Genomic DNA, 13,527 nt, shown 5'->3' with positions numbered 1-13,527 from the left:
AGGTATGACAACTGTGAGATAATCAAAAGTAGATAAAAAAGTTGTGAAATTGATCAAAAGGGAAAAAAACTTTGATGTTGGGAGGTAACCGTGTCATAAACACGTTTTTGTTCTGTCTTCTGTAGATCTTGGTGGGTGGTCTGGAGTACTCCCCGGGCATGCTCCATATCTACTCCGACAGTGCCTTGACGCTGCCTGCCATCATTGGGATCGGAGCAGGCGGAGGCGTGCTGCTCATCGCGATCATCGCAGTGTTGATCGCTTACAAGAGGAAGACCCGTGATGCCGACCGCACGCTCAAACGCCTCCAGCTGCAGATGGACAACCTGGAGAGCCGGGTGGCGCTAGAGTGCAAAGAGGGTGTGTTCTGCCTTCCTTCCTTACCTCCAGTCCTTCCTTCTGTGGTGATTTGTTTTAATGTTCTTCTTCCTCTCGCAGCCTTTGCGGAGCTGCAGACAGACATCCAAGAACTTACCAATGACATGGATGGAGTGAAGATTCCCTTCTTGGAATATCGGACATACACCATGAGGGTCATGTTCCCTGGGATAGAAGAACACCCCGTCCTCAAAGAGCTTGACGTATGTACAATACGGCAGGATGTTCGGATCTTTGAGTCTCTGGATCCACAATTTTTCCCTGATCATAATAACAGGGTGTGGCAGCAAATCAGCCCACAGGTGGAAAGAATTTCCTAAACTTGGTGAACTATAATTTCCAGAGATTAGTTTTTCTTCCCTGATTGTGGATTTATATTTAAATTATTTCTGTAGATTATTACTGTTTTGGTTTTTTTTAGGTTTATTTCTATTTATTTCTATTTTAAAAAAAGACAAAATCTCCTTCTTTCAGGCTTAGACATTTATATTTGTGATCTTTTATTTATATTTATTCTAATTTTATTTAGTTTAACCAGGTTTATTCAAACATTTTATGTTTATTCATATTTATTTCCCCTTTAGGTTTATTGAAATTTGTTTAGTTCTGTTTTCAGGTTTTGTTTTTGAACTTTGTCAGTTTTATTGAAGGTTATTCTCATTCATATCTTTAGGTTTATTGTCTGTTGTACAGATTTGTTCATCTTTTATTTATTTATTTTTTCACATTTTTTCCTATTTCAGTTTGGTTCTTTGTTCAGGGTTACTTACATTTATTATATTTGTTCAGGGTTACTTAGATTTATTCCACATCTGTCAGGTTTGTTCATGTTTATTCAGGTTCATTCTGCTTTTGTCATCTGGTTGAGTTTATTGCTCTTTCCTTCTTTCATCCTCCGGGCTTATTTATTAAATCCATTTAAATTTCTGATGGTTTTTCAGATTAATAACCACTTGTACAAATTTAGTCTTTTTTCAGTCCTAGCTTGGTTAACTTGCCTTGTTCTGATTTATTTCCACATGTTTAGGTCTTAGGTTTTGGGGGGTTGTTTAGGATTTTTCTAGTTTATTTAGATTTATCAACTAAATAATGAATTTATATTTATATCACTGTGGATTTGTTGATGTTTATTTGGTTTACTGATGTTATCTTTAACCTCTGACCTGACCTCTTGGTGAGCGACTCTCTGTTTGTGTTTAAATAACTAAGTGCACATGCATCTGTTTAGTCTCCAGCCAATGTGGAGAAAGCTCTGCGTCTCTTCAGCCAGCTGCTGAACAACAAGATGTTCCTGCTGACCTTCATCCACACGCTGGAGGCTCAGAGGTCGTTCTCCATGAGAGACAGGGGGAACGTGGCCTCCCTGCTCATGGCTGCTCTGCAGGTATCTGTCACAGTGCTACAGCCTGCTAATTATGCTGGTTACTACACCTGTAGTGATAGCAGTAGAGGCTTGTAAACCTATTATGAGTTAAAAAAAAATGTAAATAATTGCTGAGCGGTTTAAGTCTTTGTCTTTGCCTCTTCAGGGTCGGATGGAATATGCTACAGTGGTGTTAAAACAGCTGCTGGCCGACCTGATTGAGAAAAACCTGGAGAACAGAAACCATCCCAAACTGCTGCTGAGGAGGTGCGTTCCCTGCTGTTCACTTTAAGTTTGACTGTTTTCAGTGTGAGTGGGTGGTCACACCTGGAATATTAAAGCTGATCTGCTGAATGAATCCACGTCTGGCTGATTAACAGCCTGCACTGAATGTGTCGCATCCCATGTCTAAGAGCTACTTCAGAATAAAAGTCCTTGTTTATGAAGCCGGTGTAGCAGCCCTGTCTTTCCTCCTTCAACCCCCAAATCCCTGCCTCCTGCTCTCTAACTGACCTCATTAAGCTCTTCCTGTCCAATTTGATGTGACCAATCAGGAAAGAGCAGGAGTTAATGTTGTCACTAATGACCTCCGACCTGTATATATGTGTTTAGGACCGAGTCTGTTGCTGAGAAGATGCTGACGAACTGGTTCACTTTCCTCCTCCATCGATTCCTCAAGGTACACCATCCTCTCTGCTTTTTCCTTCCTTCCTTCCTACCTTTCCTCCTGCTCCCCCTAATTGACCTCATTAAAGTCTGCCTCTCAACTCTGAGCGTGACCAATCAGATCAGAGCTGCAGCTAATTTATTCATAGGGAATGAAGGGGATTGGCTTAAATCCCCCTGATGAGTTTTGAGGATTAAACTGTAGTAATAAACCTGGCTTTCCTCCTTCTCTTCTTTCCTCCTTTTAAAAAAAATCTCCCCTCCTTCCCTTCATTCCCTCCCCTCTTCCTGTCCTTCAGGAGTGTGCGGGCGAGCCTCTCTTCATGCTGTATTGTGCCATAAAGCAGCAGATGGAGAAGGGACCGATTGACGCCATCACCGGAGAAGCTCGTTATTCTCTCAGTGAAGACAAACTCATCCGACAGCAGATCGACTACAAACAGCTGGTAACGCACACGCGCACCCACACCAACCAAAATTAAATACAGCAGTTTGAGCTGTGACTGAGTGCAGCTGCGGTGAGAATAGACTGCTGGTTTCACCATATTTTGGTAGTTTTGTTTATTAGTTATAAACCACATTTCCAGCCTTAGCTTTGTCAAGTCATTCCTAGAGAAATTTGATGAAATAAAGCACACGGCCGTTTAAAAAAGACAAAAAACGCTACATATTTATTCACTTTCCAGTTTAAAGATTTGCGGCTAAGGACATGTAAGCTTCAATCATACATCATCTTCACTGCAGTAACCCAAGTCCTCGTGGCCCATTGACGGCTAAATGCTAAACATAACAGCGTGTCCATAATAACACATTATACTGGAAACAAACTGGGTAATTGATTTTTGACTTGACCTAAACTAACTTCCCAAAAAAGCCATCTATTAAAAATATGCAATGACAAATGGAAATAATTAAATTTGTTAAAAAATCTTCTGTAGATATTTATGATTTTTTTAAATGAATTCATTCATTTAGATGCCTTGAATAATGAAGTGAAGCTCTAATGTGATGTTACCTCCATTAAATCTTTGTTTTATTGACAGGCACCTTCTGTATCATTGCCCAACAGAAAGGTTTTAAATGACAGCATGCCATGTCGGGGGTTTTTCAGTGAATAGCAGTGTTGAAATATGCAGTATAAGTTTATGCTATAGCAGCACGTTTAAGCCAGAGCTCTCAATCTGTCAGCTGTCTTGCTTGTTTGTTCCTTCCACGTTTACCCAAGGTCAATCATTTGTGTTAATTTAACTAATTTAGACTTAATCTGTTAATAAAAATCAATTTCATAGAAAACAAATGCAATTTTTGTAATTGATAACCTCAAAACAAACATTTATATCACTAAATGAGGCAGTGCTTTCCAGAACAGTCTGTGTTACTCTTTAATTGCGTGCTATACGATATAGCTGAGTAGTGTGTGAGTGTATGAGTACAATATGTTTCTTATTTTATTTGAAATACACAGCTGGCTACTGACTTGTTCCCCATAATTTTGCAGCAGGAACCAGCAGTGTTTTATTGGTACCTGATTCATACAATAAACTCACCCTGTAAATTGCAGGCTCCCTTATAACGTGTTACAGATGAGTCCTTTAACTCACCACAAAGTGGATTTTGTTGCGTTCACTGTATCCATAGCAACAAGCATCATTGAAGCACAGAAGCAGGATGTTTACGACCACTCGGCGTTGTCTTCTGTCGGGGGTCTGCGGCGAATGAAAGTTCAGTGTTTGACACACCAGCTGGGGATTATTATGAATTATGTAAAGGGCGTGTGTGTGTGTGTGTGTGTGTGTGGGGGGGGGGGGGGGGGGGCATGTTAAGTCAGTGAGGGTCCTCGAAAAGACTGTGAGTGTGTGTGTGTGTGTGTGTGTGTGTGTGTGTGTGTGTGTGTGTGTGTGTGTGTGTGTGGTTAAAAATATCCAATTTAGCAGCCCGTGACGTTTTCCTCGCTGTGACAACACTGTGGTAAACACACAAGCAGCAGCTTAATAAAGTTTGGTGCAGACAGATGAGTCTCTGCTTTCTCTCTCGCCGTCTCAGACGCTGATGTGCATCCCCCCTGAGGGTGAAGTTGGGACTGAGGTGCCAGTGAAGGTGCTGAACTGCGACACAGTCACTCAGGTCAAAGACAAACTGCTGGACGCTGTTTACAAAGGAATCCCATACTCGCAGAGACCTCAGGCCGACGACATGGACTTGGGTAACTACTGACAGATATCCTACTTCAAGAAAAGGCGCAGACAGTATAAAACATGGATGCAGCTTTTCATCTGCAAAGTGCATTCTTTCTAATAGCCTGCAGGGGGCGACTCCACTGGATGCAGATAGAAGTATTGCTGTTTCAAAGTTGTCACTCAGTGTATGGCCTCCGTGCTGTTTCAAAGCCTAATTAAATAGAACATGAGATTATTTTGGTAATAATGGTCGTTACCGGAGTCACAAAGGTGGCTACAGTCGGGTACGTTCACTGGTTTATAACTTATGAAAGGACTTTGCTAACCAATGGATGACATCTCTGTGGCTGTGATGTGATTTTTACATAAACTTTGGATTAGCTCAGAAAATATTTTCTTGTTTAACAGCATAACATCTACAAGTCAATGTTGTTTTTCTAGTTTTTGAGACATAATTGCAATTGCTATATGTAAGACGCTACTGTTACTCAGTGAGTTTAACGTCACCATCACCACTCAGGTCCTGTCTTCAGCATGATGGGGTTTAATGTCCCCAACAACCCGCCAGCTGCTAGTTAGTCCCCAGTTACACAGGACTAAAGACCAGTTGGCAACTCCCTGGCAACCACTGTGGCTAGATAAAAATGTTTCCTTAACTGGTTGGCAACCGGTTGGAGTTGCTGGTACTAAACAGGCAAAACTGGTGGCAACCGCAATGCAAACCAGAAAGAGGAAGCGTTAGCCTTCAAAGTAAAAGTTCCATCTTTTAAAATGGACTGTTACAGTTACACAGCACTACTTTTACTTCAGTTCCAGTTTGTATTGCACCTTTCACAGTTTTTCTGCATCTCAGCAAGTAGTTGAGCGATAATTTTATACAAGTTGCCTGCAGCAGTTGCTAGAAACCACAACCACTGTGGCTGGTTTTACCTAGAGACAGCACTGCTTACAAACCAGTCGGGGGATGCTAATTTATCCCTAGTGGGGGAAAAATAAAAAACCCTGTACCACCGAGTAAACAGTCACTACGCATGTGAGTTCTTGGTAAATGCATCTTCTGAGACACACAACACCTGCAAAATATACTTGTGTATCTAATAATTGTATTAAATTAGGTGAATACATGTATGAATGACAAAATGAGGAGAATAGGTCCCCATTCATCAGAATTTCAGTAAATAATAAAATGTCAGTAAAAATAAATCAGTTACATACTCCAGCAGAGAGTCGTCAAACTTAAGCCCAGTTCATTTAAAACACGACTGCAGTTCGGGGTTGGGTGGACAGTTCTCTGATCCTTTGTCTGTGCTCGTGATGTCAGAGTGGCGTCAGGGTCGGCTCACAAGGATCATCCTGCAGGACGAAGACGTGACAACTAAGATAGAGAGCGACTGGAAGAGACTCAACACGCTGGCGCACTACCAGGTACAGACGTGCATTTACTGCAGAGATCACCTGAAAGTTTGTTTGTTAGCAGTTTCATCCACATGAAACCTTTTAGTAAGAATATAATATTTTCTCCACATTTGAAACATTTTCAGTAAAGAAACTTTTAACTGTTTATCTTGTCTAGTTAACATAAATACCATTTATTATTATTTTCCCTATTTTTTATTCCTTTCTTTGTTCTTGTCCCACAGTGCTTTAATTCCCCTCTTCCCTTCACTCCTTGTATGTATTTAGTCTGTGTTTCTGTCCTCGGTCTGTCGGCTGATTTGGATTTCTGTACAGCCTACACCGTAACCTGCACAAGTGGCTGATGCTGCTGCCGCCAGTCACTTGTGTGCACGATGGAGACAAATAAAATGTTAGGAGAGTGGTATTCACACGTTTTTCCCAAACACTCCAGCAAAAAGTATCCTGAACATCACAGCTGGAATCAATGGTGCTTAACAGACCAATCACAATTGTCGAGAGCTTTAAAAGTGCAGTTACATTTCTACCAGCAGCAGGTCGGGTTATGTCTCCACTATACAGTAAAAAGGAAGGTAGTGTTCATATTTCCACTCCTGATTTTAGCACCATTGTGTTAATAACTGAAGACCTTATGTAAGATTACATATAAGTCTTTCATTAATAGCTTAGTGGAATTCCTGACTTTTGCACACTAATGGGAAACATTGCTTTGTTACAGAAACCAGCCGAACATGTTGTTTGGTGAAAAGAACAGATGTTTTACTTGAAGAAGTCAATAAATCTTCTCAGTTTTCTTTCACAAATACAAGAAAGAATTGAAAATTAGACAGTTTGAAACTACTGACAACCACAAGCCAAACCTTTGAACCCAGACAGCACCAAAGCTTTGATTTACGTGACATTATCCAGGAAAACTCTTATATTTAACATAATGTAATGGAACATACTATATAGTATAAGGAAACATAAAATTCTATTGCATGAAGTATTGTGATATAGTGTAACATAATGTAATCTAATATACATACAGTATAAGATCATTTTGAGGATTAAGAAGACTGTTGAAGATGTAATAGAATGAAAGAATGGTCTAATGTAAGTATACAGTCAGTCCACTTCATAATACTTAAACGGCACTCGTAAAATGACTGTGCAGCTGCAGATTGAAAACATTTCCTCTTGCCGATTTATTAAAATCTCAGCGGCCTGTGCACCCTCGCTCTCTGTTTGAGCTCCGAGCAAGTTCGTGTTCTTCATCAGCTCCTGCAGCGGCACGTGTGGATTTTATCAAGATTGTGGACGGGATAAGAATCGACTGGCTGAACGGATAATTAGTCAGCTGATTGATGGAGCGATTGGCTGACTAACTGATGTTTCACTGTGCATTGCTAGGTAACAGACGGCTCCGTGGTGGCGCTCGTCCAGAAGCAGGTTTCTGCCTACAACATCGCCAACTCCTTCACCTTCACCAGATCGCTGAGCAGATACGGTACTGAGCGCGCTCGCTCACACACACACACACACACACACACACACACACACACACACACACAGTTATTAGGTTTTCTTGCTGGCCAGTTCTGCATCGTGTTTTATTGGCAGGGTTAATGGTTTCCAGACTTTTCATATATCAAATGCATCATTCTGGTTTATTTCACCTGACTGTATTTCCCGTTTCTATTACCTCCTCATAGGTCATGCAAACTTTTCATTCTCTACCACATTGCACATATTTCAAGAAATGGAGGAAAGTTTAATTTAGCAACAGTCCAAACATTTTTTTAACTGCAATTTAACATTTGCTGTACTGCCTGTACACGCTGCAGAAATGCCAGCATATCTGTTTTTAACAAACCTGAGGTAGCCTGGAGTCCTTCAAGTTTCAAGGTTATCATGACTGCCAATGGCATCGCCCGCTTGGACTGAATCCGCCACAGTATTAACACTGTGGTGGACTGCTGGCTCTAAAAGCAGCTCAGTGCATCCATTCAATTTGCTTATAAATCAAAGTAATGAGGGTTTGAAACGTCTTCACAAACTTAAAGAATGCTTTATGGTTCCTCCTTCTTCTGGTTTTTAAACTCGTACCATGATCTGGATTACTGGTAACCTGTACGGACAACCCAACCTCTACAGGAAGTCTCTCTCTTTTGTGTTTGAGCACAGCAGGAACTAGCAACTATCAAAGTTAGAAGAACGGCGTTTTTAGTCTTTAGTCTTTTGATATGAGTATACGGTGATTGATTTAGACAGTGTGGCAACACCATCAATCACCATCTTCAAACATGTTTTTAGGAAACAGTTGGCTCCAAAACTGGAAGCAAACACAGAGGATTGGACCGACAGTGAAGTGACAGAGAAAATCTAACACGATATTCACTCATCAAAATGAATTTTTTGTTCTCATGTCTTCTCAGCTTGCTACCTTCAGTGTCTGCCCACAGCTAGTTAACGTGAAGAGGAAATAAATGTATTTAACACGTCTGAGAGTCACAATAACTTTGGAGGTGGAAAGTAAAAGTTAGCACAACTCACTGAGACGCTACAGACGAATTAATGGGGAACACAGCAGTCAGAAATAATAATAATCTGAGATTGATTTAATCCATAACACTTGCGAGATTACAGCGTTTACATTCCGTTGGTGAAAATAAATTTTACACAGATGTATTTTTGAGGGCGTTACAAGTTATACAGATGTGGTTTGTTGGAAGTTATGCACAATGACTGTTTACCTTTATAGCTATAGCAGCTGTGTGGAAAACAGTGAAAGTTTAGTTTATATCCAGGCCAGATGTTGTTGTTCAGTTCTCACCATTAAAGCACAGTATTGACTCACAAAATCAGTGTTCAGCCTCTTCTTTTCTAACCAGATGACTAATCAGGAACATCTTTCTCTCTGTTTGTGCCATCAGAGTCTTTACTGAGAACATCCAGCAGTCCCGACAGCCTGAGATCCAGAGCTCCAATGATCACCCCAGACCAGGAAACTGGTAATATGGCAGCAGATATACTCAGATATAGTAACTTTCTTTACATTAGGATACATCTGTGGTGTTTTCATGTGTTAGACCTTTAAGTTTGTTTCAAAGATGCTGTGAAAGATGAACAGGATTCATTGCTTGTGTTGAGACAGCATTACATTTAACTTCTGTGACAGCACAGTCATGATCTTTGATATACTTGGACGTTTTGTCTATCTCAGACAAAAACTCTGCCAAGAAAAAGGAAATTATATTATCTAGATACCAAAAATGATAATATTGGAGTTCTATAGTTAATGAATAACACCTGAAATAAAGTTTGACACAGGGTACCTACAGAGTGATGCCAGTTTTTGGCAAATTTGCAGGTAATTGCTTCAAATAAATTGATAATAAACCAAAGAAAGGAGTAAAACTGAGACTTCTGTGGCTTCTGGAAAACTGGGATTGGTAATCAAGCCTTTGTGTCTTTCCAGGAACTAAACTGTGGCACCTGGTGAAAAATCATGAGCACAGCGACCAGAGAGAAGGAGACCGTGGCAGCAAGATGGTTTCTGAAATCTACCTGACCAGACTTCTAGCAACCAAGGTACCTCAAACAAAACAGCACAAGCCTTCACAGATGTCAGTGTGGGGCTTAAGATTAAAGTTACAGTAATGCCTTAAAGTATGGCTGTAATAATCATCTTCATTGTACGCAGAGACTGTAGTTTCAGAAGATGTACATTTTGTATATTATAATCTAGTTTAATTAAAATAGGTAAAATGTTAATTTTAACCTTCTTAATTTGTCCAATGTTTCTGGTTAATGATCTTTTTTTTCTATTATCTAATTTTTAAATATTTAAACCTTTGTTTTGGTCCTCGCACCAACAGGGGACGCTGCAGAAGTTTGTGGATGACCTGTTTGAGACTGTGTTTAGCACCGCCCATCGTGGCTCTGCACTCCCATTGGCCATAAAATACATGTTCGACTTCTTAGACGAGCAGGCCGACAAACGACAGATAACTGACCCAGACGTCCGACACACCTGGAAGAGCAACTGGTGAGAGAAAGTTGCTCAAGAATGTGGATTTTAAAAAAATTATAAGGTAAAGTCACAGCTGTTTAAATGTTTTTTTAAAAACATCTCTTTTCTCTGTTCTTGCAGCCTTCCTCTCAGGTTCTGGGTGAATGTTATTAAGAATCCTCAGTTTGTGTTTGACATCCACAAGAGCAGCATCACCGACGCTTGCTTGTCAGTCGTCGCTCAGACCTTCATGGATTCCTGCTCGACGTCTGAACATCGGCTCGGCAAAGACTCTCCATCCAACAAACTGCTCTACGCGAAGGACATCCCCAACTACAAGAGCTGGGTGGAAAGGTAGATAGCACGCTAACTTATTAACTAATACATCCTGTGTAAAGCAAGTATCTAACGTGCTAATTAATTTATATATTTAAGAAAAATAAATGAGTGAGCTGGGTTTAGGTGTAAATAACCAGTTAACTAACCTGCTAATATTAGCTGATGCCCTATGACAAGAAAGTGACTGATCAATATAACCTGTCAGAATTAATATGTTAAAGTAGCTACTACAGCTTAATTTACATTCTGAAGAGCAGAACTGTAGAAAGAAAGAAAGAAGAAAGGCTTGCAGAGACTGAGACTCTTGCCTTATTAGAATAATAGTATGGGGTCATAATCACATTAATTAGTGCTGATGATTAATAAGGCCTGCTCATGCAAAATGTAAAAATATTACACCATTAGAGCTGGCGACTTGGGTAATTATCCTGGTAAATTAACCCAAAAGCTACACATTAACTTGCTGATGCAGTTAAAGTCTGAAGTTAGTCACCACAGCTAACTTTGTCTGTGTCCTTCAGGTATTACAGGGATATAGCCAAGATGCCTAGCATCAGCGATCAGGACATGGACGCATACCTGGTGGAGCAGTCCCGACTCCACGGAAATGAGTTCAACACACTGAGTGCACTCAGCGAGCTCTACTTCTACATCAACAAGTACAAGGAAGAGGTGAGTGAGTTAGTAACTTTGAGGTTTGACATTGGCATTCGCTACATGACTGATGTTGTAAAAGCAACTAACACGACCTTCCAGTTCTTTGGTTCCCCTTAAGACTTGCCTCATCAACTTACCTTACATGGCAGTAAAATAATAAATCAGCTAGTCATCCAACCCTGACCTTGAGCAAGACGATCCTTTCCCACATCCTCTGAACCACTCGTAGCACCTCTATCAAAATAACATTTTCACTGATGCACGAACAAGTTTGTTTATATCAGGGACATGAAGCAATACCCTTAGCTGATATCATTTCTTCTGTTTTTCCCGCATGTGCAGATCCTAACAGCACTGGACCGGGATGGGTACTGTCGCAAACACAAACTGAGGCACAAACTGGAGCAAGCCATCAATCTGATGTCTGGAAGCAGCTGAGAGAAGGGGAAGGATGAATGGACTGATGGATTGATGGATGGGGGGGGGGGGGGGCGTGGGAAGATGAATGGGGGAGGGGGAAATGAGGGCATTTGGTTTTTCTGAACTGTTTAAACAGTCAGCCGAACTGCTCCATGTTGGACCGAACTGACAGCCGCAGCTCCAGTTGCATTAGCAATCAATCTATCAGTAATTTATTTGTCAGTTGATGGATTGATTGACTTGAAGATCGACTGGCTGGGTGGGACCCCAACTACCTCCATTTGGTGGATTTTTGGGGTGGAAAATTGATTTCCAAACCGATGCGGATACATTTACTATGGAACTTTGAGTCATTTGGGGGCAAAAAATAACCCTTCTAGATGCATCTGTCGGTTTGGATTTGATTTTACTGCAAGCAGGGATCAAACAAAGGGGATGTAGCTGTGGGCTAAAGACTGTGTCACGTTTCTCCGAACAGTGGATGTGACGTGAGAACAAAGTGACCTGACTTCAGCTTGCTTCGGAACTTAACAGGTGCTTGGTTGAAAGGTCGGATCAAGTTTCCATGAAAGCTACAGACTACACTTTGAAAAGCTTGTTCTGTCTGAAGGATCAAGAAACTACGCCTATGGTCAGACAGTCACAGGAAAAACACAACAGGCTGGATTGAACTTTAAGAGCCTCATCATAATCTGAACAAGTCCAGGGCTAAGTCAAGGCCTACCACAGAGGTTCAAAGCCTCTTTACTGATGTCGTAACTTTGGACCACTTATCCTCAACCATACCCTTAGCATTGTCTGGAAGAATCCACTGTAAGGAAGTCAGGTCAGAACTTGAGGCTGGAAGCGACAAAGTCAAGTCACCGATTTGGAATATCTGACCCTACCGTGGACTTTTTTGGATTCAGTTGGTTGTTTTAAGCTTTAATGAAGAAGACGAAAGCAAATAAACTAAATGTCCAATAAACCGATGGCTTGACCTTAACTTGAAATCACTGGATGCTAAGAGGATTTGGACATAGAGTAATAAGGACTCTGAAGGGAGATGATATAACCTTGGACTTGTTCGGCCAAGCCTCGTCAGGATCTAAATGTTTCTAAGTTGCTGTTTAAATAACCACTCGATTCTCTGGACAATCACTCTATACCACAGCACACTGAGCCCGATGCCTACTGACAGACCAGTACCTGTGTCCATAACCGTTTCCCGTCCTCCCTCTTTTCTTCACAGTCCATCAGAAGTTTACCTCCTAATTTTCCTCGTCCTACTCCTTCTCTACCTTCCTTTTCTTTCCTTCTTCGCTCTTTCTCCCCACCTTTGATTCCTGCTCGTCCTCGACCCTCGACCCTCCATCATTGGTCAGTCATGCTGGCCTCTGGCCATCCTACTGGCCAAGAAGACTCTTTAGTAATGTACTGCCCGACCAATCAAGACTGTGGAATTCGCCAGAATTGTGAATAATTTACTAGAAGTGAATATAAACGAATATAGCATTACGTTTTGAATACATTCCAGCACAGGCACACAGGCAAGGTCTGTAAATAAGTAGGTTGACTGTAGAATTTTTCAACAGAAAAAATCTCCAAAAGTGGAGTAACAGGCATTTTTCAGGCCCACAAGAACCTAGACGCTGGGGTCCTGGATACAAACTTTGACGTTTATTGGTGCAGCGCTTTATCGACAGACCTTGCACATACATATACAGCCATGCTTTACAGCACCATGCTAAACATGCCCAGGGGGAAATACTGTGCAGAGCTACAAGCCCAGTGCCATGTAAAGACCGGACCGGATCACATCAGAACTGGACCGGACTTGGACCAAATCCGGACTGAAAACAACCCGGAATAGAATTTTAGCCGGACCGGACTCAAGAACTCTTAAGACTTGTGGCCATAATTGTAAACAACAAAAAAAAGAAAGATAATAATGATGACAAAGTATAAAAAAAGAATACAAAAGAAAGGAAAAAAATATTGAAATGTTAACATGTAATAAGAACTTTGTGGATTTGACGGTATGGATTTTAAAGAGCTGAACTTGTATACTGAACGTTATGCTACATCAGAATCTGGAGGAAGAGCAAGAGCCAGGAGGCAGAGCGACAGTTCAAGCC

At 41.0% G+C, this 13,527-nt stretch overlaps 1 protein-coding gene across 1 annotated transcript in view; it reads left to right on the top strand.

Moving 5' to 3' along the window:
* The window catches only part of plxna3 (plexin A3), a 136,581-nt gene extending 125,115 nt beyond the window's left edge, over nucleotides 1–11,466 (top strand). Inside the window, exons 24-38 of the mRNA XM_082518609.1 lie at nucleotides 126–360; nucleotides 439–581; nucleotides 1,607–1,762; nucleotides 1,908–2,008; nucleotides 2,354–2,420; nucleotides 2,707–2,853; nucleotides 4,451–4,610; nucleotides 5,906–6,009; nucleotides 7,393–7,489; nucleotides 8,916–8,993; nucleotides 9,461–9,573; nucleotides 9,861–10,030; nucleotides 10,136–10,348; nucleotides 10,855–11,005; nucleotides 11,333–11,466. Coding sequence (XP_082374735.1) covers nucleotides 126–360; nucleotides 439–581; nucleotides 1,607–1,762; nucleotides 1,908–2,008; nucleotides 2,354–2,420; nucleotides 2,707–2,853; nucleotides 4,451–4,610; nucleotides 5,906–6,009; nucleotides 7,393–7,489; nucleotides 8,916–8,993; nucleotides 9,461–9,573; nucleotides 9,861–10,030; nucleotides 10,136–10,348; nucleotides 10,855–11,005; nucleotides 11,333–11,428 — 2,031 coding nt within the window. The 3' untranslated portion in view covers nucleotides 11,429–11,466. The remainder of the gene's footprint in view (nucleotides 1–125; nucleotides 361–438; nucleotides 582–1,606; nucleotides 1,763–1,907; nucleotides 2,009–2,353; nucleotides 2,421–2,706; nucleotides 2,854–4,450; nucleotides 4,611–5,905; nucleotides 6,010–7,392; nucleotides 7,490–8,915; nucleotides 8,994–9,460; nucleotides 9,574–9,860; nucleotides 10,031–10,135; nucleotides 10,349–10,854; nucleotides 11,006–11,332) is intronic.
* Nucleotides 11,467–13,527: the final 2,061 nt, after the last annotated feature.

This window comes from Aulonocara stuartgranti, assembly GCF_965226115.1.
Source record: "Aulonocara stuartgranti genome assembly, chromosome: 20".
Classification (NCBI taxonomy): Eukaryota; Metazoa; Chordata; class Actinopteri; order Cichliformes; family Cichlidae; genus Aulonocara; species Aulonocara stuartgranti.
This window is presented reverse-complemented; position numbering and strand designations above follow the sequence as displayed.